The sequence below is a fragment of the Callithrix jacchus genome, chromosome 19, assembly GCF_049354715.1.
Source record: "Callithrix jacchus isolate 240 chromosome 19, calJac240_pri, whole genome shotgun sequence".
In the NCBI taxonomy this organism is placed as follows: Eukaryota; Metazoa; Chordata; class Mammalia; order Primates; family Cebidae; genus Callithrix; species Callithrix jacchus.
In genome coordinates, this window is record NC_133520.1 from 53163208 (window position 1) to 53189584 (window position 26377).

The following is a 26377-nucleotide window of genomic DNA, read 5'->3' on the forward strand; positions in this document are numbered from 1 at the left end:
TCAAATTGTAATCCCCAGTGTTGGAGGCAGGGTCTGGTGGGAAACGATTGTACCATGAGGGTGGATACTTCCTGAATGGTTTAGCACCATCCTCTTGGTGCTGTTCTTATGATAGAGCTCTCATGAGATCTGGTTGTTTAAAGTATGTGGCACCTCCCTCTTTTCTCTCTTGCTCCTACTCTGGCAATTCAATGTGTGTGCTCTCCTTTCACCTTACACCATGATTATGAGTTTTCTGAGGCCTCCCCAGAAGCTGAGCAGATGCTGGCATCATGCTCCCTGTGTAGCCTGAAGAATCATGAGCTAATTAATGCTTTTTCATTTATAAGTTACTCAGTCTCCAGTATTTGTTTATAACAATGTGAAAATGGACTAATATACTCTCCATCAAACTTGCATGTGGGGCTAAAGAGACAATAATACACCAGCCTTTGCCAGCCCATACTTAGAGAGGCAGCGCAGTGCACTGGTTTACAGACAGGATGCAAGCCAGACAGCTGGGTTTGTGTCTCCCTCAGTACCCAACTGCTGGTTAGTCTGCCCGAGTTTCTTAGCTTCTACTGGGCCTGGTTTCCTCATCTTAAAATTCAGGTATTGTTGTAGATACAAATCTCTATACACATAGATATCAATATACAAAATAATACTACCCCCTAGAATTGTCATGAAGCTTAAATGAGTTATTTAAATGAATGAATAAGCAAACTGTAGTCTATCCAGACAATGGAGTATTATACAGCCTTGAAATGAAGGAAATTCTGACACACGCTATCAGATGAATGAACCTGGAAGGCACTATGCTATGAGAAAGGTCAGTCACAAAAGAACAAATATTGTATGGTTCCACTTATATGAGGTACACAGAGTAGTCAAATTCAGAGAAATGGAAATTAGAATGTGTTTGTCAGGGGCTGGAAGAGGAGAAGGGACGGGGATTTATTGCGTAATGGGTAGAGAGTGTTGGTTGGGGAAGAGGAAAAAGTTCTAGAGATGCATGGTGGTGAGGGTTGTACAGCATTATAATGTATTTAGTACCACTGAACTGGATACTTAACAAGGGTTAAGATGGTGAATTTCATGTTATGCGTATTTTACCATTTTTAAAAAATGGAAATAAATTAAATGAGTAACTTCTAAAGCACTTAGTAACTGTTTTGCAAGTGTTTGTTAGATAAATAGAAACATAATAAATTAGCTAAATTGATTGTGCCTCGATTTTTTTGCCCCATTTCTATATGCTAAAGATCTCCCAAGACTGAAGTAGAGGACAAGAAATAATCCTGAAGATAAAAGAATGAGAGAATTACATAGAAAGTCAATTTGGGAGGGGCCTCCTGCTTAAAAGAAAGAGGAACAGGCAATGTTGCAATGATGCCTCAATGTCAGATTAGAAAGGAATGGAAATGGCAAGACAAAATTTACTCCCTGTTTAAGAGAACCATGAAAAAGTTCACTGAGCAAACAGTTATAAAAAAGCACCTACCAGGTGACATTCACTCTACTACATGCTACTGGCAAAACAGAAAATAATGGCCTCACAGTCCAGAAAGGCTTTAGGGAGGCACCAAGATAAACTAAATGTATAATGCCATGTACACTTAATAGGAAGAGGCCGGACAGTCTTGCGATTGTCAGGGCCGGTTGGAAGTGGGAAATAAAGTGGAATTGTTGCGGTCATGTTGACACCTAGAAACAGACCTGAATTGTGATGAGGCTCATAGCATTCACAAAACACTTGTTCCCTCTCAGACCTTTACCTGGAGAGAGAGGGAACAGGCAGGTAGATGGAGCAATGGTTCTCAGCCTTTTCAAGCATGCCAATATCTGGGAGCCACCCTTGCCTACTACCTTGAGACATTCCGACGCAGCTTGCCTGAGGTGGGGGTGGACATTGGTAGGTTTTAAATCTCTCTAAGTTATTCAAACATGCAGCCGGGACCACAAGCCACTAGATTAGAAGCAGCAATTGCTCTCTATATATTACTGATCCCAGAAGAGCCTTGGGTGAATGTGGCTCAGGAGCTGGAAGTACAGTTAGGAGGAGGTTGGGTTTTCATTGCTTGGTCAGAGGGGACCATATATGGATCTTACAGCCTTAATAGGATCACAGGACACCAAGCTGCCTCAACAAGAGGCAATGACCCCACCTTCTTAGAAGGGTAACTTCCCAAGGAATGACTCAGACCTGAGATGCAGCTGCACTTGTGGAGGAGCTCTCTCTGCCAAGTAGCAGAAAAGTCTTGTTTCTAGAGAAGCATGAACCCCATGCGTCATTCCCTGACTCTGGACGGACCCTCACCTTCCCAACCAACAAAGGGCCCTTCCCAGGAAAGCAGCCGAGGGTCTCTACAGCTAAGCTCCTCCCAGCTCTTCCCTATGTGGGAGCTGAAAGGTAGGAAGAAACATGAGGGGGAAATGGTGACAATGACAAGTACTCACTGCTCAGTGGCCCCACGGCGCAAGGCAGCCTGGACTTGTGCTGCCAGGTGACCCAGGAAGCTGCTAAGAGCTGGCTGCCTTGAAGGAAGCTGAAAGTACACGCTGATTTTCTCTTGTTCCAGGTCTTCTAATCTTTGTTTTAACATCTCAGCTGGAAACCCAAAATGATGAGAGAGAGGAAAAAAGAACCATGAAACCCAGTGAGAAGGTTACTAGTTTCTAGGCCAGCAATTTCATCTCTTAGTTGTTACTTCTAAGAATCTACTCTGCATGAACAAGATGGCTCACCTATCTTTTACTCTTCTAACTCTCAAAGGTCATTGTTGACATGATATGATGGTCACAATTATGATCCTCATACAGAGGGATAGTTAATATTAATTATTTTAAAAGCACAGTGAGAATTTTGGGGAAAAAACTATAATATTGGTGAGTTCTATATAATTAGCTTTTTAAAAACTCAGTGTCCAAGTTTTGATTTCAACATTTGCTCAGAAATTGCACATCCAGAAAGAGCCAGTCACAGTTATTAAAGCCATAGAGGTGACATTCAAATTCTACCATGCTATAGATGATCATATATCCACTTCTGTTGTAAAGTAGGGGTTCTATTATATTTTAATGACCTTTAGTCTCCTAGCACAGTGTAAATATAGAATCCTTATAGTACATTTTTGGATAAAAATAAACTCCAGATCATTTGGAAGAGTGATGTCAGCAAAATGGTTGATTAGAGATGACTGGCATTCTGCCTGCCCCCACCACCCACCAAAAGGACCAAGGCAATGCATCAACAGCCAAGAGTTGACTGGAGTGTTGAAGAAGGGTGCTGAAGTACAGTGGGGGAGTGAAGATGCACCTGTGGGGATTGGCAGTCCAGAGAGGCAGCATGCAGGCACTCAGCCTCTGCAGCCCTGTATCCCCTGCACAGATTGAATCTGCCTGGAGTCAGGCGGGACATCTCATTGCATGGAAAAGATAAACAGAAGGACCTCATCAATGCCTACTTACACAGCAAACCCCTGCAGTCCTTAAAAAAGGAGAATCTCGCAGTTCTTGCAAGCCCTGAGTCCAGTTTGGAGAGGGCCCTGAGCTTTTTGAATTCCAATGTGTTGTAGGAGGAACCCAGTGGGAGGTAACTGAATCATGGAGGCAGGTCTTTCCCATGCTGTTCTCATGATATCGAATACGTCTCAAGAGATCTGATGGTATTACAAGAAAAAGTTTCCCTGCCCAATCTTTCTCTTTGCCTGCCGCCATCCAGGTGGGATGTGACTTGCTCCTCCTTGCCTTCTGCCGTGATTGTGAGGCCTCCTCAGCAATGTGGAACTGTAAGTCATTAATCTTCTTTCTTTTGTAAATTGCCCTGTCTTCATATCTTTATCAGCAGCATGAAAATGGACTAATACAGAGGTGACTGGATCATGGGGATGTAGTGCTCATGAATTGTTTTACACCATTCCCCCTTGGTACTGCATAGTGAGTTCTCAAGAGATCTGGTTGTCTAAAACTGCATGGCCCCTTGACCCACTCTCTCTTTCTCTTCACTCCTTCTCCCACCATGAGGTGTGCCTGCTCCCACTTTCCCTTCCACCATGATAGAAAGCGCCAGAGGCCTCCCCAGAAGCAGAAGCCACTATGCTTCCTGCACAGCCTACAGAAATGTGATCCAACTAAACCTCTTTTCTTTATAAATTACCCAGTCTCAGGTATTTATTTATAGCAATGCAAAAACAGATTAATACATACTCCATATGAATAAGTCTTTCCCTACAAAACCTACTTCATAAAATTGGAAGCGGTCCCTTTTCCACTAGATGCATAGATATCAACATAGGGACACATTAGCCATAAAAAAGCAAGGAAACATGTCACCTCCAGAGGAAAACAATGACTCTCCAGTAATATTTCCCAATCATAAGGAAATAAGTGAAATGTCATAAAAAGAATTCAAAATAAAAATCTTAAAAAAAGAAAAACCTCAGTGAAATACAAGAGAATTCAAATCAATAATTCAATAATGTCAAGAAAACATTCATGATCTAAAATGAGAAATTCAACAAAGAGATATACACCACAAAAAATAACCAAACAAATCCTACAACTAACGAATTCAATGAATGAAATAAAAGGTACAATTAAAGTTTCAACATATACCAGACAAAGCAAAACACTTAATTTCTTAGCTCAAAGACAGGTCTTCTGAAATAACACAGGAAGACAAAAAAGAACTTAAAACGAACGAAGAAAGCCTACAAGATTTATAGGGTACCATTAAGCAAATAAATATTCATATTGTGAACATTCCGGAAGAAAAAAATAAAATAAAAGGTAAGAAAAACACATCAAAAAGATAATACACCATGATCAAGTGGGATTTATCCCAGGAATGCAAAGTTGGTTCAAAATATGCAAATCAATAAACATCACACATCTCATCAATAGAATGAAGGGCAAAAATTATATGATCATCTCAATAGATGCAGAAAAAGCTTTCGATAAAATTCAACATCCCTTCATAATAAAAAAAATTCTCAACAAATTAGGTATAGAAAGAAAGCACCTCAATGTAATAAAGGACATGTATGACAAACACACAGCGAGGATCTTACAAATGAGGAAATGTTGAAAGCTTTTCCTCTAAGAAATGGACCAGCACAAGGATGCCCAACTGTCTCCACTCTTATTGAACATATACCTGGAAATCCTATCCAGGGCAATTAGACAAGAGAGAGAAATAAAAGACATTCAAATTGTAATGGGGAAAGTCAAACTGTCCCCATTTGCAGATGACATGCTCTTTTATCTAGAAAAAACTAAAGACTCTAGCAAAACGACTCTTAGAACTAATAAATGAATTCAGTGAAGTTGAAGGATACAAAATTAATATACAAAAACCAGTGGCATTTCTATACATGAACAATAAACTAGCTGAAAAAGAAAGTAAGATCACAGTAACTACAAAAATATTAAAATAGGAATAAATTTAACCAAAGAGGTGAAAGATCTCTACAAGGAAAACTACGAAACACTGATGAAAGAAATTGAAGAGGATGCAAACAAATGGAAAGACAGCCATGCTGATGGATTGTAAGAATTAATATTGTTAAAATAAGACTGCAATCGCTATCAAAAAACCAATGACATTTCTCACAGAAATAGAAAAAAAAATCCCAAAATTTGTATGGAACCACAGAAGACCCTAAATAACCAAAGTAATCATGAGCAAAAAGAGCAATACTGGAGGTATCACTACCAGACCTCAAAATATGTTACAAAGTTATAGTAACCAAAACAACATGGTACTGGCATAAAATTAGATACACAGACCAATGAAATAGTATTGAGAATCCAGAAATTAATCCACATGTGTATACTGCCAACTGATTTTTGATAAAGGTCCCAAGAACACCAATTGGGGAAAAGAAGGTCTCTTCAATAAATGGTGCTGGGAAAACTGGATATCCTTAGGGAGAAGGATGAAACTAGACCACTGCCTCTCACCTCATATAAAATTCAACTCTAAATGGATCAAAGACCTAAAGGTAAGACCAAAAATGGTAAAACCACAATAAGAAAACTGAGGACATGAGTCTGGGAAAATATTTCATGAATAAGATTTTTAAAGCACAGACAATATTAGCAAAACTAAATAAGTGAGATTTTTATCAAATTAAAAATCTTCTGCACAGCAAAGGAAACAGTCAACAAGGCCAGGCCCAATGCTTCACACCTGTAATCCCAGAACTTTGAGAGACTAAGTGAGGAGGATCACTTGAGCCCAGGAGCTTGAGACCAGTCTGGGAAATATGATGAAACCCCATCTCTACACAAAATACAAAAATTAGCCAGGCATGGTGGTGTATGACTGTAGTCCCAGCTACTCAGGAGGCTAAGGTGGGAGGATCACCTGAGTCTGGGGAAATAGAGGCTGCAGTGATCTGTGATCATGACACTGCCCTCCAGCCTGAAAAACAGAGTGAGACTTCGTCTCGAAAAAATAAAAGAAAGAAACAATCAACAGAGTGAAAAGATAACCTACAGAATGGGAAAAAATATTTGCAAACTATCCATCCAACAGGGGATTACTGTCCAGAATATACAAGAAACTGAATCATCTCAACTAAAGAAAAACAATCTAATTTTAAAATGAACAAAGGATCTGAACAGACATTTCTCAAAAGAAGGCATACAAATGGTCAAAAATATATTTTGTAATGTTCAACATCACTAATCATCAGGTATATGCAAATCAAAATCACAATGAGGTATCATCTCATCCCTTGGCTATTATCAAAAGCCAAAAAAAGAAAAAAAGGCTTGTGAGGATGTGAAGAAAAATAAACTCTTTTTTTTTTTTTGAGACGGAGTTAAGCTCTTGTTACCCAGGCTGGAGTGCAATGGCACGATCTCGGCTCACCGCAACCTCCGCCTCCTGGGTACGGGCAATTCTCCTGCCTCAGCCTCCTGAGTAGCTGGGATTACAGGCACGCACCACCATGCCCAGCTAATTTTTTGTATTTTTAGTAGAGACGGGGTTTCACCATGTTGACCAGGTTGGTCTCGATCTCTCGACCTCGTGATCCACCCGCCTTGGCCTCCCAAAAATGAACTCTTACACAGTGTAGGCAGGAATGTAAACCAGTGCAGCCATTATGGAGAACAGTAGGGATGTTCCTCAAGAGACTACAAACACAACAACCATAGGATCCAGCAATCCCACTACTGGACATTTATCCAAAAGAGAGGAAATCAGCATCTCAAAGAGACATCTATATCCCCATGTTACTGCAGCACTATTCACAATAGTCAAGATATGGAATCAATCTAAGTGTCCAATAACACACGAATGGATAAAGCAAATGTGGTATATATACAAAATGGAATACTATTCAGCCATTAAGAAAATCCTGTCATTCTTGGCAACATGGATGGAAGACATTATGTTCAGTGAAATAAGCCAAGAACGGAAAGTTAAACATGTTTTCATTCATATGTGGAAGCTAAAATGAGTTTGTGTTAGTCCATTTTGCATTGCTATAAAGGAATACCTGAGGCTGGGTAATTTAGAAAAGATTTATTTAGCTCATGGTTCAGCAGACTTTACAAGAAGCTTAGTGCCGGCATCTGCTTCCAGTGAGGGCCTCAGGAAGCTGACAATCATGGCAGAAGGCTGAGGGAGAGCAGGCATGTCATGTGGCAAGAGAGGGAACAAGTAAGAGATGCCAGGCTCTTTTAAACAACCAGCTCTCATGTGAACTAACAGAGGGAGAAATCACTCATTACCATGGGAAGAGATCAAGCCATTCTCTAGGTATCCATCTCGTGACCAAACACCTCCAACACTGGGGATCACATTTCAACAGGAAATTTGGCAGAGACAAACATCTGAACTGTATCAGTGCTGATCTCATAGAAGTAAAAAGTAGGATAGAGGATATTAGAGGCTGAGAAGTGTAGGTGGAAGTGAAGGATAAGAAAAGATTTATTAAAAGTTACAGAATTACAGTTAGGAGGAATAAGTACTAGCGTTCTACAGCAATAGAGGATGACCATAATTCACAATAGTATATTTTACAGTTTCAAATAGTCGGAAGGATACTGAATGTTCCCAACACAAAAAGATAATAAATGTTTAGGCTGGGCATGGTGGCTCATACCTGTAACCCCAGCATTTTGGGAGGCCAAGGTGGGTGGATTGCTTGAGGTTGGGAGTTCAAGACCAGCTTGACCAACATGGTGAAACCCTATCTCTACTAAAAATACAAAACTTAGCCAGGCATGGTGGCGGGTGCTTGTGATCCCAGCTACTCAGAGGCTGAGGCAGGAGAATCACTTGAACTCAGGATAGGGAGGTTGCAGTGAGCCAAGATCATGCCACTGTACTCCATCCTGGGAGATAGAGGAAAACTATGTCTCAAAAAAAAAAAAAAAGATAATAAATGTTTAAGATGAGGGATATGCTAATTATCCTGATCTGATCACTACATATTATATGTACTGAAGCATCACTATGTACCCCATAAATATGCACAATTATTATTTGTCAATTTTTTAAATGGGGGAAAATCAATTGACAAAAAAGATAATTTTTATTTTAAAATTTTAAATTACATATTTCATAATGCTGAAAAAATGCACATAAATAAAATGTTATACAAGTTATAAATACATTGTGTTTATCAGTGTCTCATTATCACTTCTTTTACATGGAAACATTGAAAGGATAATTCTGCAGATACTCTTTAAACAATCGTTTATGAGTTTAACAGGTAGCGTTTTTTTCCTAAGTTAGTTAATAAAAACTTCTTTATCTATCTAAGAGTGTTGGATCCATGGGTGAATTGAAATGCATTTCTAAAATGCAAGTAAGATTGACTTTAATATAGCTTTTTAATTGTTCTGTGATGAATGGGTCATGGAAAAATGAACTTTTGCTATTTGTTGGGATTCTCTTACTGGCCCTTATGTGGCAAATTTTGGTTGTCTCACCCATTACATATATTCCACCTTTGTTTTTTATGGAAAGCACTATGCTTTCTGGCACACACACACACGCACAAAAAAGTTTATTCTATTTTAGTTGCTTATAAAGAGTTGGTATCAAATTGTAAAAAAAAAAAATTTTTTAATTAACTGCAGAAATTGGAATCCATTCTAATGAGAACTTAACTTCAAAATCAAATACCCAAAGAATTAGAACATTTCTCATAAAACCATTTTTGCAGAAACGGAAGGACTGGGTTTTAAGATATTATTCATCAGAGCTTCCCTTCTGGTGGTCCTTAGCAGGCCGGTGCCCTCAAATCTTGATCCTCTTCACCCTGGGGCCGTGGGTGGTCCTTAGGGCAGGCCAAGATCCCAAGCAATCACCTCAGGCCATGAGCACCACTACTTACCCCAGTGTACAATACAAACATTATTCTTTTTTATGCCATAATGAGAAAATGTTTTAAGAGTCTCTACCCTAGATCACAAAAAGTCCTTTAAGTTCTTATGGCTATACAGGTCATTTCAACAGAATTCAAGTCTAAATTAAAACACACTTTCCAACAAGCTTGTCATTTTGAACAAAACCCTTTATCATACATCAGCAGAGGTTAACACAAGTCTCAGTGTGTTAACCTCTCAACCTAACTCTTTTCCTGCACTGGCCCACCGCCAAAGCACACACCTGAGTAGTGAAAAGGTGGCGGAAAGGGCAGAAAACTTGTGTCTCTGGGGCTTATTGAAAGACTTAAACTTGCCATTTGCATCGAAACCCACAGCCAGAAACTAAGAGAATGTACCAACGATTCATTCTAAGGAAACTAGAAAAGGTCATCTGTCCAAGATCAAGCCCCAGGTAATTAGCAGATCTCTCAGTCGGTGCCACCTTCTTCAGAAATTACTATGGAACTAATTCAGACACCCCACTTAAAATATGCAGCAGAGTCTGGCCTCACGAGACCTAGGATAATGCTGAAATGTACTTATTCCTTAACTAACACCAAGCATTCAAATGTTTACATGATTTCTTTCTTAATACTTTATTTCTTGTTCTATAAAATCAAAACTTTGATGAAAAGCCATGAAGTTCTTGAATTATATGCTCTAAAATAGCATCCTGATACAGTCATAATGTATGTAAAGATGCATCCAGATCTGTTCTATAGGAGTTAGGAGAAAAGCTGAGTTTACCCCAACTCTGCCATTTCCAGCTGCCTGACCTTCAAGTTACTTAACCTTTCTAAGCTTCAGTTTCCTGCTCTGTAAAAAATGGGGTTAATAATAGTATCTACATCACAAGGTCTTCTGAGGATTAACGGAGATAATCTATGCAAAGCATTGAGCATCATGCCTGGCACTTTGTAAGTGTTCAAAAGGACTGTCTATTATTAGTAGTATCATTAAGTACAGTCTTCAAATTCCAAAAAATTTTAAAACCCAGTCTAGCCTCCTTCTGCCATCCACCATATTCTAAACTATACCCGTTCGCTGCCAGATGAAAAGTTCTCAGAGAATGCAGCCTGAGCCAACAAAATTAAACACTGGAAATGGTAAACCATCTGCCAAAAATTACATTCACAGTGAATTCCAAAGGAAGATACAAGTTATCACAGAAAATATCTGTGATTAGCTATGTTCTATGCTGCTACTCACCTTCAAAAGTATAGGCATCAAAAGCTACTATTTCCTCTCTCTCTCTTTTTTTTAAGAGACAAAGTGTCGCTCTGTCATCTAGGCCGAAGTGCAGTGGCAGCCTCCAGCTCCTGGGCTCAAATGATCCTCCTGCTCAGCTACCCGAGTAGCTGGGACTATTGGCATGTACCACTACACCCAGCTTTTTTGATTTTTATTTCTGTAAATACAGGGCTCTGTTATGGTTCAGGCTGATGTCAAACTCCTGGGCTCAAGCGATCCTCTCACCTCAGTCTCCTAAGTAACTGGGACTACAGGTGTGTGCCACCAGGCTCTGCTTTTTAATTTTTTTTTTCCAGAAATGGGGTTTTATCATGTTGCCCAGGCTGGTCACAAACTCCTGGCCTCAAGTGATCCTCTTGCCTCGGCCTCCCAAAGTGTTAGGATTGCAGGCGTGAGCCACCATGCTCAGCCCCAGTTATTTTTTATCTTATGATTAGAAAAGGGCATTAAGATGGTCACCAGCAACTGTACAGCTTCAGTGATTATCTCCATTTTCTAAATTATCTCCTCTCTCACAGCTCTCAGCTACTGGGGGCTTCCATCTCCCCTGCCAGCACCACCTCTGGGTAGCATAAGGATGTGTTATACCTCCATTTTCATAAAAGCTAGCTCTCTGGGTTCCCCAAATGACACCTCTATTCACTAATTAGATATTCCAGGCAGAGGGAGCTCCCAGAGAGTGCAAAAGCCACAAGGCAAACACATGCTTCAATATCTAAGGAGCACTCCTAGCAGGGCGAACCTAGGGGAAAGCAGTAGACAAGGGAGCGAGGGTATGAGAGTGGGCTTGATCTTCAGAGCCGTGTAGGCCATTGTAGAGGACTTTGGTGTCTACCCTAGGGAGATGAGAGCCATTGAAGGGTTCTGAGCAGAGGACTGGCACTCCCACTCATGTTTAACAGGATCACCTGGCTGCTCTGTTGGGAACACAGTGTAGAAGTGCAGAGCCCAGAGACCAGTCACAGGGTCATTGCTGTTCCCCAGGCAAGACCTAAGGGTAGCGAGGACCTAGAAAGGAAAGTGCCTGATCTCTCTCACTCCTTCCGTGGTTTCTACACATCACCAACAGAGCGACCTTCCTAACACTCAGATGTGCACAAGCTGATAAATAAACAAAATGCAGAAACATCGGCTATGTCCCAGCATTACTCCAAGCAATTTCGTACATGTGACAGATTAAGCATCCCTAATCCAAAAATCTGAAATATGAAATACCCCCAAATCTGAAAGCTTTTGAGTGCTGACATGATACCACAAGTAGAAAACTCCACACCTGACCTCATGTGACAGGTCACAGTCAAAACTTTGTTTCATGTGCAAAATTATTTTGAAATTTTTATAGTATTAACTTCAGACTATGTGTATAAGATGTACAAAAAACATGAATCAATTTCATGTATAGGCTTGGGTCCTATCCTGAAGATATCTCATTATATATGTGCAAATACCCTAAAACTCCCCCAAAATATGGGAAATTTGAAACACTTCTGGTCCTAAGCATTTTATGTAAGAGGTACTCAACCTGTAATACAAAATGTTCTCAAAGGCCTGGATTACTCCATGTGAGCTCCAGCACAAAGTCCAAACATCTGTGCCTGGCATTCAGGACCTTGAGTGAGCTTGCTCAGCCTCCCTGTCTCTTCTCCACACTAGCCCTCTGCTCCTGAGTGATGTGGGGGAGGCACAACACTGGGGAGAACAGAGAATCACAACACTAAGGATCAGGGTACCCAGATCGGGGCAACACCTTGGGCACTGACTGTGCATGTCCTACTTGACAAATCACTTACCCCACTTGAGTGCCAGAGCCTCATGCGCTAAATATGACCAGTATCTCCACAAGATGTTTCTAAATCCTGGTTGTTACAAAACAACTAAAAGGTGCATCACAGATGTTCCTGTCTATGTCAATTTGGGATGCTATTACAAAACACCATAGCCTGGGTAGACTAAACAACAGAAATGTATTGCCCACAGTTCGGGAGGCTGGAAGTCCAAGATCAAGCTGCTAGCATAGGTTGTGGTGAGAGCTGCCACATTGCAAGCAGCTGCTTCCTCATGGCAGGAAGGGAACAAGCTACCTCTCTGGTTTCTTCTTATAAGGTCACTAATTCCATTCATGAAGGCTTCACCCTCACGACCAAGTCACCTCCCGAACACCCCACCTCTTAACACCATCACATTGGAATCAGGGTTTCAACACAGGAATTTAGGGAGCACAAACATTCAGTCAATTTCACACCTCAAAGGGAAAAAGAGGAAGTTTTACCCAGAGTGGCCAACTTTGTCTATGTGATACAGATGATGTGGAAAATGGTTCCTCTGGGAGAGGAGAGTATTTGAAAATAAGATTTTTCACCTTTCTAATGACATGTTTATTTATTATTTCATGTGTCACTCAGTTAATAATGCTTTGGGTAAATCAACATTGCTAGCCTGTGGGGCTACAAAGATGAGTAAGACACATTCCTGGCCTTTGAAGAACTCAGTGCCAAGACTGGGATCAAAATCATAAATGGGCCTTCTCTTCTCCTTCTGTGCAGAAGAGGTGGCAGTGAGCTGCCCCACTGGTAAGTGGGGAGTCTGTGCAGGAGCACACAGGTGGTCCACCCACCATCACCAAGGATGCAGGGGCTGCCACACACAGACAACTGGCAGCATATGTGGTGATAAGCCCTCCAGGGACTGGGGATGAGGCACATTGAGAAGAATACAGCAGCAGATGGAGAAGACAGCTGGGACAACTAAGAGATAGGTTACCTGGAGAAATATGCAAACAAATGGAGCAGTTAAGGATATGAGGATAAAGAGGGACAGATTCTTGAGTATTGGAAGATGTTCATATAATCATGGAAAGGGGGAAGGGTAGAAAGAATTCAGATGACGTGCACTGGAATTGGAAACATTAGTATACCCTTCTAGTTTTTAATAGGCAAACTCAAAGGTGAATATGGAAATAGCTATAGAAGTATATGTGTGTATTTATGTACATTTTCTATATTTACTGACTGAGAAGGCCTATGAATAGTGACACCTCAGTAACAATGAGCACACCGAGCACACAAATCCTGATTTCTAAACTCCATCCATCCATACAAGGAACCCAGAGCTTTGAGAAATGGCTGAGGCCAGGGCTGAAGCAGGGGCAGTACAGATGTGTCTACAGCATCCTGTTGTACAAAAAATTAAGAAGTACTCAAAGGCTGATGTCAAAGGGAACATGTCAATAGAAGACAAGAGAAACCTTGAAGAAATTTGAGAATCAAAATAAATCACAATAATAAAGTACAGACCATTGAATAGAATAGGAACCAACACATCCATGCTAATAGAATGCTGACTATTGGAACAGAATGATGAAATGGAGGTTTGATGGGAAGTAGGCATCAGAATACTCATAGAATATCATGCCCACAACATACTGATCAGATATCAAATGAAACATGGGAACTTTGTGCTGGCGAAACCAGACAGCCACGATCAGATGACGAAGGTTACCATCCACAGTGGTGGGAAGGGTCCACACTATGTGACACCTGACATGACTGCACAGCATCATTTCCAGGCGGTTCTCATTAGGGTTGCATGACCTGAACCCAGTCATGAGGAAACATCAGAAGGACCCAGGCTGAAGGTCATCCAACAGAATGTAAGGTCTGTACTCCTGAAAACTTTCAAGGACACAGAAGACAGAGAAAGACTGAGTACTAAGGAACTGCTCAAGTAGGAGGAAACTTAAAAGAGCTACAACAACTGCATGCTGTGTGTGTTCCTGAGTCAGAAAGGAGAAAGGAGTATTGTTGGGATCCTTTGTGAAGTGGAACGGAGTCTGTAGACTGGAGAGGAGTGTTGTATTAATGCTGACTTCATGACTTGGAGGAAGCTGCAGGTTGGTTGCATGGGAGAGCGTCCTTGTTTGGGGACATACACAACGGGGTACTTAGGAGTGATGGAGCATTATGACTCACACCTGTAATCCCACCACTTGGAGAGGCCAAGGTGGGAGGATTCCTTGAGCTCAAGAGTTCGAGACCACGCAGGAAAACATGGCAAAACCCTGTCTCTACAAAAATTTAGCCAGGTGCAATGGCACATGCCTTTAGTCCCAGCTACTCAGGTGGCAGAGGTGGGAGGATGGCTTGAACCCAGAAGGCAGAGGTTGCAGTGAGCCAAGGCCACTGCACTTCAGTCTGGGCAAAAGAGAAAGCCCTGACTCAAAAAATAAAAATAAAATAAAACTGCAGCTTGCTCTCAAGTGGTCGGAAAACGGTTCTGATAATGGGTGTGTGTATCCAGCTCAGGAGTGAGAATGAGGGAGATATGTGAGTTCTTTGTAGCATACTTGTGGCTTTTAAGGCAGAATTATTGCAAAACAAATTGTTTTTAAAATATTAATAGATATCCCCAGCCCTAAAAATGCTGTATTTGTGACCTTTTTCTTCTAAGTCCCCTCATTTATGTGAATCCTATTGTATCTTTAGGCAAACCTCCTCTCCTATTCTCCTCCCTCTGTTTGGCCCAGTGATCAAAAAAACATAACTCACCTTTCTCTGACTTTTCTTTATTTTAAACCTCTGCAGTGTTTCTGTAGACATTGTTAATGTGATTTCAGTTTCTAGCTTAAAGGTTTAAAACCAGCATGGTGACGAGTGTACTGCACACAGCAGGTGCTGAATAAATGTGGTTGAACCCATCTGACTAATAGAATAGTAATATTAGAAATATTATTTGTATTTTATAAACATGGCTGAATAGCAGAAATAAAAAAACCCTCAAAATTAACAAAGGAAGATATTCCTAAGTAGTAGGCAAAATAATGCATTGAAGAATATGTTCTAATTGATAATATAAATTCCATTTATGAAACAAACATGTTTTACTCATAAGACCTCAGCAATAGAAATGCTAACCATCATCTCATTCTATTTCAAAGCAAGTGAGTGTTATTTTTTATGTTACTGCAACATATTTATTAATGTTTAATTGAAGGTCAATGCTATTCTTTAGCACATCAGTAATGAGTGATGGTTACTTGGGTGACAATAAGGAAACAGAATGAAAGAAAAGTGCTTTCAACATCTATGAATAAATAATCAAATAAGCATTTATAAGCAGCAAGAAATCTTCACACATAAAGACATCCTGCTAATTAGATTCCATTCCCACTGCCTTGTTGTGTCTGCAGGATGACAGAATATACAGTGTAGATCATATTCTTAGAGGCTGTGTAGCCATTCTAATTCTTAGGAGGCCTTTTAAAGCTATAAAGCAATCAACGTCTTCATAAGTCATTTTTCTTTGGTTTTTACATAATGGCCAATAAATGAAATTCATTGAGAGCTGAATATTCTAACTCCACATTACCATACACATGATGCACAGATGACCACTTTGCAGAGAATTAGACTGTAATAAAATGTATTTCAGACTAATACAGCTGAGCACAGCCGAGCCAGTCTTAGACATTTCAGAATATCGGAGTTTGTTGAGCTCATTTTCAAAAAAATCAGCCACGATTGGGACACTGAAGACTTCAAGCATAATAATCATTTTTGAGCATCTACTACCTGACCAGACCTATATGTATATTATTTCACAACAATTTGCGGAGTAAGAATACAAATGCAGAAAGTGAAATATGGAAAGTTTAAGTCATTTTTCCAAGGCCTCACTGTGAGAAAGTACCAAAGGCAGAATCTGAACTTGATCTCTCTTGGTGCCAACCTCTGGGCTTCTGCTATTACATTTCCCAAGAGCCATCCCTAAAACAGTACCTGCTCCTATAGCTTCCTCAGTGACACAGGGTCTTGCCTATCTGTTTATTCTGGGTCCCTGGATACTGGGGGATCCACAAGGCAGAAACAGAGCCTCATTCAGCTTTGTCTTGCCAATAACAAGCTCAGTGCCAGGCACGCAACAGCCAATGGTAAATGCTGAATAAATAAATGAATGGGGCTGGGCACAGTGGCTCATGCCTATAATCCCAGCACTTTGAGAGGGCAAGGCAGGAGAATCACTTGAACTGAGGAGTTCAAGACCAGACTGGGAAACATAGCAAAACCTCATTTCTACAAAAAAATACAAGAAAGTAGCCAAGCACAGTGGCACATGCCTGTAGTCTCAGCTACTCAGGAGGTTAAGGTGGGAGGATGTCTTGAGCCCGGGAGGCAGAGGTTGCAGTGAGCCGATATCACACCACTGCACTCCAGCCTGGGCAACAAAGCCAGATCCTGACTCAAAAAAATTAAAAAATAAAAATAAAGTAAATGAATGAATAAATGTTTCAGTTTGGATGAGGAATAAGATAAGCACAGAAAATAGCAACCATTTTATGAGCACTGCTATGTGCCAAGTACATTGCTACACATCAATCATTTTATCCTCACCATGATCCCATCAGAGAGTGGTTTCTCCCACTTTGGAAATGAAAGAAGCTTATAGAAAGTTTGAGATATTTTTCAAAATTAGTCACACAACTATGTGGATTCAGAAATAAAGCCAAGGTCTGTGTGACTTCAAAACCTATGTTCTTAACCTCTGTGTTCTTTCTACAGGAAAGATTCTATCCTTTTACTCTGACCTATCTGGAAATACATATTTGCACGATTTATACATATGCAAACTATTCTATCAACTCATTTTCCACCGTGTCCACTTCTTTCCCATAGGAAGCATTCAGTAGCCAATAGAAGCAAACAAAATACTCACAAAAAATGGAAACAGCCTCAGATCCAGTTCTAGGAGAATGGTTAAGTAAATTATGGTATATCCACTCATGGAATGGTATGCAAGTAAGGCAAAGAACAATTAGGAAAACAGGAAATATTTTAATATTACAAGATAAATCAGGATACAAAACTATGTGTACATATTATCTGTACTTTTTATTAAAAGTATGTTTTTTAAAAAGTCCTGAGAAGAACTAAGAGTTTTGGCAATCAATCAGTCAGTGTGAATATGAGTGACTTTATCTCAATTTCTCCACTTAAAAAGCCAGCTACAAAATTTGAGCTGTTTATTGTTTAGAAAATTATTGTATTATTAAAATGACCTACAGGTTACTTATGCTACTCTTAGACTTTTGCATAAAAATGGATTTGGTTTCCTCAAATTCTTAATGCTAAACAGCTTAGGGTAAGCTTGGTTTCCATAGCTCGTAGATCTTTTCAGTGAACACCAAAGAGGATTTTAGATATGCTCTATTTTAAGCTTGCCAATGTATGGAAAGAAGGCTGGGAAATCATTTTCTTGTGATATGAAAGGAAAATAAACCTCTGGAAATGATACAAACATTTTGGAAGACAAGCAATAATTTAACTGTGATATCTGCCCCCTCAGCACTTAGCCTATTGCCTTGCTCTTGATACATATTTGTTGCTTTGCTGACGCATTTCAGTGGGATATGTGGTTTTGAAGCAAGTGTTCTTCCCCAGCAAGAATTTGCCAAGTAAACTAGTTAAGTTGTGAATGACTAAAATAGGAAAAGTACTTACACCAGGTCTTGGGTGTGTCATATGACGGGCAAGCTCGTGTGTGTGTGTGTGTGTGTGTGTCTGTGTGTGTGTGTGTGTGTGTGACAGAGAAAGAGAGAGAGAGAGAGAAAGAGAGAGCATGCATTCTGTTAATAGGCCTTGCAAACAATGCTTAACGTTCCAGTTTACAGACAACACAGAAAACACAAAATTTCTCAGGATCACAAGCTTCCGAAGAAACAGCTTGATTACGGGCCCCTCCAAAATACTCACTGCCCCAGCACTTCAAACAGATTTACAATAAAATGTTCTTTTACCAAATGTCAATCATCAGATGTCCCATAGAAATAAATGACCATAAAAAATTTTTTAAGAAAAAAATAATAAAAATAAATAAAAGAAATAAATGACCAACTGAATTCCTACTTTTCATTAAACCCTCAGATTTTCAGAACTATACACTGTTTCTACAAGTATGCTTTCACAGATGCTATGGAAAAGTAAATCACTTATATATGTGGTCCAAGCTCATGGTTTAGACTCAGGGATGGAGGCATCTTCACTCACAACTGTCCAGGGCAAGGGAAATAAGTTTGTCTCCTTCTGCTTAAGAGCAACAGAAACTGCTAACAAACACTCCCACCATCACCACAAGCAGTCACGTCATCATCACCATCGCCATTCCGACTACCCCCCACCACCACTTCAGCCATCATCACCACCAATACTCCAACCACCACCACTTTTACCATCACCAACCCCCAACCATCACGACTATCACCACCACCCCTACCATCACATATCACCACGACTCATACCACCACCACCACTCCCACAATCACCATCACCACTACTACCCCTCGTTCCATCACCATCACTATGACTTCTCTCACCACTACCACTACCACCATGACTCCCACCATCACCAGCACTGCCACAACCACCACCACTCCTACCATTACCATCACTTCTACAATCACCACCATCACAATCACTCCTACAACCACCACCACCACTTCCACAGTCACCACTACTCCTACCATCACCACCACAACTCACTACCACTACCAACACTCCTACTACAAGCACCACCATTCCCACCATCACTAACAATACTCCTTCCATCACCACCACTCCTACCATCACCACCACCACTCACTACCACTACCAACACTCCTACTACAAGCACCACCATTCCCACCATCACCAACAACACCTCTACCATCACCACCACTCCTACCATCACCACCATTCCTACCCTCACCACCAACCCTCCTACCATTACCACCACCTCTACCATCACCACCACTCCTGCCATCACCACCACCACTCCTACCACTACCACCATCACCAACAACTCTGCTACAACCACCACCACTCCTACCATCACCACCACCACTCCTACCACTACCACCATCACCAACAACTCTGCTACAACCACCACCACTCCTACCATCACCACCACCACTCCTAACACTACCACCATCACCAACAACTCTGCTACAACCACCACTCCTACCATCACTACCACCACTCCTACCACTACCACCATCACCAACAACTCTGCTACAACCACCACCACTCCTACCATCACCACCACCATTCCTAACACTACCACCATCACCAACAACTCTGCTACAACCACCACTCCTACCATCACTACCACCACTCCTACCACTACCACCATCACCAACAACTCTGCTACAACCACCACCACTCCTACCATCACCACCACCACTCCTAACACTACCACCATCACCAACAACTCTGCTACAACCACCACTCCTACCATCACTACCACCACTCCTACCACTACCACCATCACCAACAACTCTGCTACAACCACCACCACTCCTACCATCACCACCACCACTCCTAACACTACCACCATCACCAACAACTCTGCTACAACCACCACTCCTACCATCACCACCACCACTCCTACCACTATCACCATCACCAACAACTCTGCTAAAACCACCACCACTCCTACCATCACCACCACCACTCCTACCACTACCACCATCACCAACAACTCTGCTACAACCACCACCACTCCTACCATCACCACCACCACTCCTACCACTACCACCATCACCAACAACTCTGCTAAAACCACCACCACTCCTACCATCACCACCACCACTCCTACCACTACCACCATCACCAACAACTCTGCTACAACCACCATCACTCCTACCATCACCACCACCACTCCTACCACTACCACCATCACCAACAACTCTGCTACAACCACCACTCCTACCATCACCACCACCACTCCTAACACTACCACCATCACCAACAACTCTGCTACAACCACCACTCCTACCATCACCACCACCACTCCTACCACTACCACCATCACCAACAACTCTGCTACAACCACCACTCCTACCATCACCACCACCACTCCTACCACTACCACCATCACCAACAACTCTGCTAAAACCACCACCACTCCTACCATCACTACCACCACTCCTACCACTACCACCATCACCAACAACTCTGCTACAACCACCACCACTCCTACCATCACCACCACCACTCCTACCACTACCACCATCACCAACAACTCTGCTACAACCACCACTCCTACCATCACCACCACCACTCCTACCACTACCACCATCACCAACAACTCTGCTAAAACCACCACCACTCCTACCATCACCACCACCACTCCTACCACTACCACCATCACCAACAACTCTGCTACAACCACCATCACTCCTACCATCACCACCACCACTCCTACCACTACCACCATCACCAACAACTCTGCTAAAACCACCACCACTCCTACCACTACCACCATCACCAACAACTCTGCTACAACCACCATCACTCCTACCATCACCACCACCACTCCTACAACAACTACCACTGCTTCTACCATTACCACCACTACCACTCCTACCACAATGACGACCACCACTCCTACCATCACCACCACCACTCCTACCACTACCACCATCACCAACAACACTGCTACAACCACCACCACTCCTATCACCACTACCACCACTTCTACCATCACCTCCACTGCCACTGTTTCATTACTTACACCCCCACCTCCACTCTCATCTGTACTATCATCGGTACCACAACTACTGCTATTATCTCCTCCACTAGCAGTCCAATCACCATCAGTACCATCACAGTACTACTATCATGGCTACCACCTCTACTTGTTAGTAGAAAGAGCAAACTATCCAACTTTCTCCCTGTTTATTAAGATATGTGCATTGAAAGCACGTACTGGAGAAAGAGGAACATTCCTTACATCATATCCAAGTAGATATAATACAAAGAACCCAATGGAATTAGCAAAAGACAAAATGCCACTCAGCCACACAATGAAAAACATCAAAAAGGACACACATCGAAATATTAATGGTGGCCATCTCTACAAAGGATATTTTTCTTTTATTTATACTGTATATCTGAATGCCAACATTTTTTATAATGATTATGCATTGTTTAAATACTTTTTTTAATTTCTAGTTTCAGAAATGAAAGATAATTTCCAACTGGTATCTTCAGGCATTTCTAAGTAGGATTCTGCCTGGGATTGATTTGCATAACTTATGAAGTCAGAGAGCTGGGTCTGAATTCCTGCTGGGTAACTTCTCATCTCGGTTACCTTTCTGATCAATACACTAGATACAAGGTTGTGAAAAAATTTGAGATGTGATGTATTTCCATAGCCCCAGGCACATAGATGGCTAGTTATCATTATGTGCCAAGGCCTGTTGTGCCATCAAACTCACCTGTAAAGTATGCATCCACCCACCTTTATCATGTAGCCTTCAAGTCAATACAACCTTGGAGAGTCCTCATGACGGTGGAAGGCAAAAGAGGACTTTATGGCTGACCAGGGGTCCAAGGTATTCATACTATAGCGTCAGAATTTAAGAGCATGAGTTCTGAAGAAGCTGTCTCAGGCCAAGCCCCAACTTTACTCATTATCTTGAACAACTCAGAACCTCTCTAAGACTCAGTTTCCTTGACAGTAAAAGGGACAGTGAAATTAGATCTACCTTGTGACTTCATTGTAACTGTTGAGAGCAGAGTGCTTGGCTCAGTGTTTGCATACTGTCAGGGAGAGCCATTGCCATGGGTGTGAGGCAGGGGAAGAAATATTCCATTTAAAGACCCTTTATAAGTCAACTTGCTAAAATTATGCCCAAATAGAATATGTGCCAAGAAAGTAGCTTTTGGAAAAAATGCAATAGATATGTCTTGGTGGCACTTCCCAGTTAATTTGGAAATATTGTAAAATTCACAGCTCTTTCAGTGCACAAAATTAACATAACCTTGATATATTGATAAAAATTCAACAAAGTATTAAGAATGATACAGAGGTAAGAGGTGGGGCTTGGACATCAGGCCTAATTGAGGGCTAGTTAAAACAGGGAGGTAATGGAAGCACCTTTTCAAAGACACGCCCATCGCGCCATGTCAGTTTACTATTGCCACGGCAACACCTCAGAGTTTCTGCCCCTTTCCATGGCAATGATCCAACAATGCAGAAGTTACCACCCTCTTCCTAGAAATTTTTGCATGAACTACACATTAATTTGCACATACTTAAAAGCGGGTATAGATATTACTGCAGAACTGCCTGTGAGCTGCAGGAGCAGTCACTATTGGCACTGAGGCTATATTTGGAAACATACAAATGAGTGAATTCAAATGCCAGTCATTATTTCTCTCTATTGGTTTTTTGTTGCAGTCAGTGTTCACTATTAAACTGGACATGGCATTTAATTCATTCCTATGAATAGATTTTTCAAGAGTAATTTGCTCTGCCGGTGTTTTTGCAAAAAATTAGCTAGACATATCTGCTTGTCAGTGCTCAAAAACACTGCTCCTTCGACGAAGCTGTTTTCTTCTACCACCATCTTGCCCTTCAATACTTTGCTGGGCAAAGCCAAGAACCCTCATGGGCTAAGCCCCAATTTGGGGCTTGCCTTCCTTGAATCAATACTGCCTAAAAACAGGGCTACAACAGAATATCCTTTCAAGGTCCCTTCTTAATCCTTAAAATATTAGAGTGGGATTCAGGAACCCAAGCCTGGAACCCAGAAGCTCCATTTTTCCATTTCGGGTTATACAGGGAAATGTGATAGATCAGAGCTACACACAAAACTGTGATTTTTTTTTTTTTTGGCATTTAAAAATATGTAAACTCTGAAAAAGAAACTCTTATTTAAAATGTAATGGCAGGCTTTCCTACATTAAAAAAAAGTTATGCCATATTCTTCATTTTAATCGAATTTAGACAAATGTTCAGTTATCACCAAAATGAGTTAATTACTTAGACTAGGACCAATCCACTTAGCAATCTATGTGCACAGCTGGTAAATGACCAATTTTGTGTACTGGATATTGACATTTATTAGGTATAGTCTAACTAAGAGAGAAATCAAAAGAAGAATTCTTTATAGCATACTATCAAATCCTACCCCCACCTACCAACAGGACCATGGGAAATTTCTGGCAGGCAATCATCCAATTTATACATTCAGCCAGTGGTTCTTGAGCCAATTCCATATTAACAGTAACTCTGTAGAAATTACACTATTGAAAAACTTGTATTGGGTGCTATGCTCACTACCTATTTGGGTGACAGCATCAGTAGAAGCCCAAACCTCAGCATCGCACAATATACCCTTATAACAAACCTGCACAACACGCACCCCTGAATCTAAAATTTAAAAATAAAAATAAGAAGAAAGGTCAAAGTGACCGGCTGCAGGAATGTGGGAAAAAATAAAATCCAAATGGTCACTTTTTTAGTTTTTCCTTCATGGGCTTCTGTATCCTTCTCCATGTCTACAAAGGGTTTTGGACCATCTAATAGATTGCTGTATCTCCTGGACACTGCAAACACTATTGGCACTGAGGCTATTTTTGGAAACATACAAATGAGTGAATTCAAATGCCAGTCATTATTTCTCTCTATTGGTTTTTTGTTGCAGTCAGTGTTCACTATTAAACTGGACATGGCATTTAATTCGTTCCTATGAATAGATTTTTCAAGAGTAATTTGCTCTGCTGGTGTTTTCACAAAAAATTAGCTAGACGTATCTGCTTGTCAGTGCTCAAAAACCACAGGCTCTCTCACCCTTTTAACAGTAATCGCTGCAGCCTGTAATCTTTTAAGACATAATTGGTTTTTTGTAGAATATTTTTCAGCACATTCATCTCTAATGGAATTCAGAGTATCAGGGGAGCACTATCGAGCAACCATCATCATCATTATTTTTTAAAATATAATGCAAACCACATTGATGTGTATATCCCTTTCTGGAATGGACAAATGGAACACACCAGTGTTAGGCCCAAAGCCAAGAGGGTAGCACAAAATTGGTCTCTGGCTAGTGACATGGCAGCAGGAACAGCTTAAATTCTTTGAGAGACGTAAAGGTATCAAGATACAACAGCTAGTCAAAAAAAAAAAAAATAAGCCTAGAAGATTAAATGAAATATTTCCGCTAGCCTGAGTCATCCAATTTGGATGAAATACAATCAGAAGGCATAAAGCATGCTAGAATATTAGTTTCTTGGAACAAAGAAGAATTAAGCTATTTTCTTTTGGCTGAAGAACAGCAATACAAATAAAACAGTGACCTTCGATTCAAAGGCGATGTTAATAGAGAGAAATCACAAAACAGCAGTCAGCGGTAAGAATAACTAATAAAGAGCAATGCTTCTAGCACCCTGTGAACCTGCATCGGTACTGGACTCAAGCTTGCCTCTATAAATACCAAGGAGAAGCTGAAAGATACACTGCAGAAGGCTCTGCAGGACACATTTTGAAGTACCTTCTCAAACTCCTCAGATGCCATGCAGATTTCAGAAATCAAACTTAGTTAAACGAGAACGTTTTCCAGAGGACAAATGCAACTGTAACAGAATGCAAACGGAAGACAGACCTCAGGTCCTTGGTAGAACCAATAAAGTTCACCACGTGGTTTCATATGTCAAGCAGTCACACCCCTGGCCATTTGGCTCTTCACTGGTTAAGTATATTACTCCAAGTATAGAGCTCCAAGACCCATGAGCTTCAAAAATAAGAGTAGTTGGCAGCTCAATGACTCTTACTAGGCACTAAAGTCTAACTCCCGGACCCACACGGGAGCTCCTGGTAGGTGCTGTCCAGGAGCATGAGGACTACGCCAGAAGCCCCTCAAGACAGCAGGTGACTGTGTCTTGTTGATGGCTGCCTCCCCAGTACCTACTGAACTGCATGCTGTAACAGGCACTTAAGCTTTCTAAAATGAGTGAGGAGACAGGCTCACTTTAACAAGAAACATTCCCTTTAGGCACTCTCAGAAAACAAAATCTTGTCTTTATCATCCTTTAAGCTAGCCTCTTGAAGATAAACATCATAGATTGCACAGAACGTGATCCTAAAGATAAATCTATAAAGATGTATAAAATGATCAAGTATACACTGTAAAGGGATGCAGCATGATTCCCATCTTTGTAAGAAATCCTCTAGCATACGAAGAAAATCAAGCTTTAAAAATGATTTATTGTATCATACATTCAGCATAAGATTATAAAAATAAATGATTATCTGCTTAAGGGTCAGGAGACCCAGATTTTAGTTTTGGATTCATTCTAAACAATCCTGTTATGTAATTTTAGGCTTTTTTTTTTTTTTTACCATGCCCCTACCCCCACTTTTTTTTAGACAGAGTCTCACTCTGTCACCCAGGCTGGAGTGTGGTGGTGCAATCATAGCTCACTGCAGCCCTGAATTCCTGGGCTCAAGCGATCCTCCCACCTCAGCCTCCCAAAGCACTGGGATTACAAGGTGTGAGCCACCTCCACACCAGGCCCTATTTAACCCCTCTAAGAGCCAATTTACTCATCTTGCATATGAGAAATAACACTAGACCAACTCGTGCAACCAGATGATTGTAAAAGAATCCCTGTGAAGAGTTTTTTAAAATACAGGTAGAAGAGACAAAAGCAAAAATGATTCCAAGAGATTGCTGTCATGGATTCGAGTACTTCTTGATTCTGATTTAATTCTACTCAAGGGGCATCTTTCTGAAACTCAGTCTATATTCAGTGTAGCCCAACACCTAGAGGACTGTCAAAAGAGGAGGAGTTAATGGTCAGTCTTGTCCAGTGCTTACTTCTTCAAAATGTACAACATCCATCCTGCCCCCTTTCCTAACTCGCTCTCTGCCCTCCATTCATTGACACATGTAGGACACGCAGCACAGCCTCTCTTAGGTCCCCAGGAATCAGTGGTT

The 26377-nt window shown here is 41.1% G+C and overlaps 1 protein-coding gene across 23 annotated transcripts in view; it reads right to left on the reverse strand.

Annotated features, from left to right (window-relative positions):
- Positions 1 to 26377, reverse strand: part of DISC1 (DISC1 scaffold protein) — a 371616-nt gene that overhangs the window by 258628 nt on the left and 86611 nt on the right. For 19 of the 23 annotated variants that reach the window (XR_013530016.1, XR_013530018.1, XR_013530015.1 and 16 more), the window contains one exon: positions 2440 to 2590. The exons of the other annotated variants lie outside the window; for them this stretch is intronic. Coding sequence is in view for 13 of the 19 variants with exons in the window: in XM_054248128.2 (XP_054104103.1) it covers positions 2440 to 2590 (151 nt within the window). In the remaining 6 variants the exon portion in view is untranslated. The remainder of the gene's footprint in view (positions 1 to 2439; positions 2591 to 26377) is intronic. 23 annotated transcript variants of the gene reach the window in all.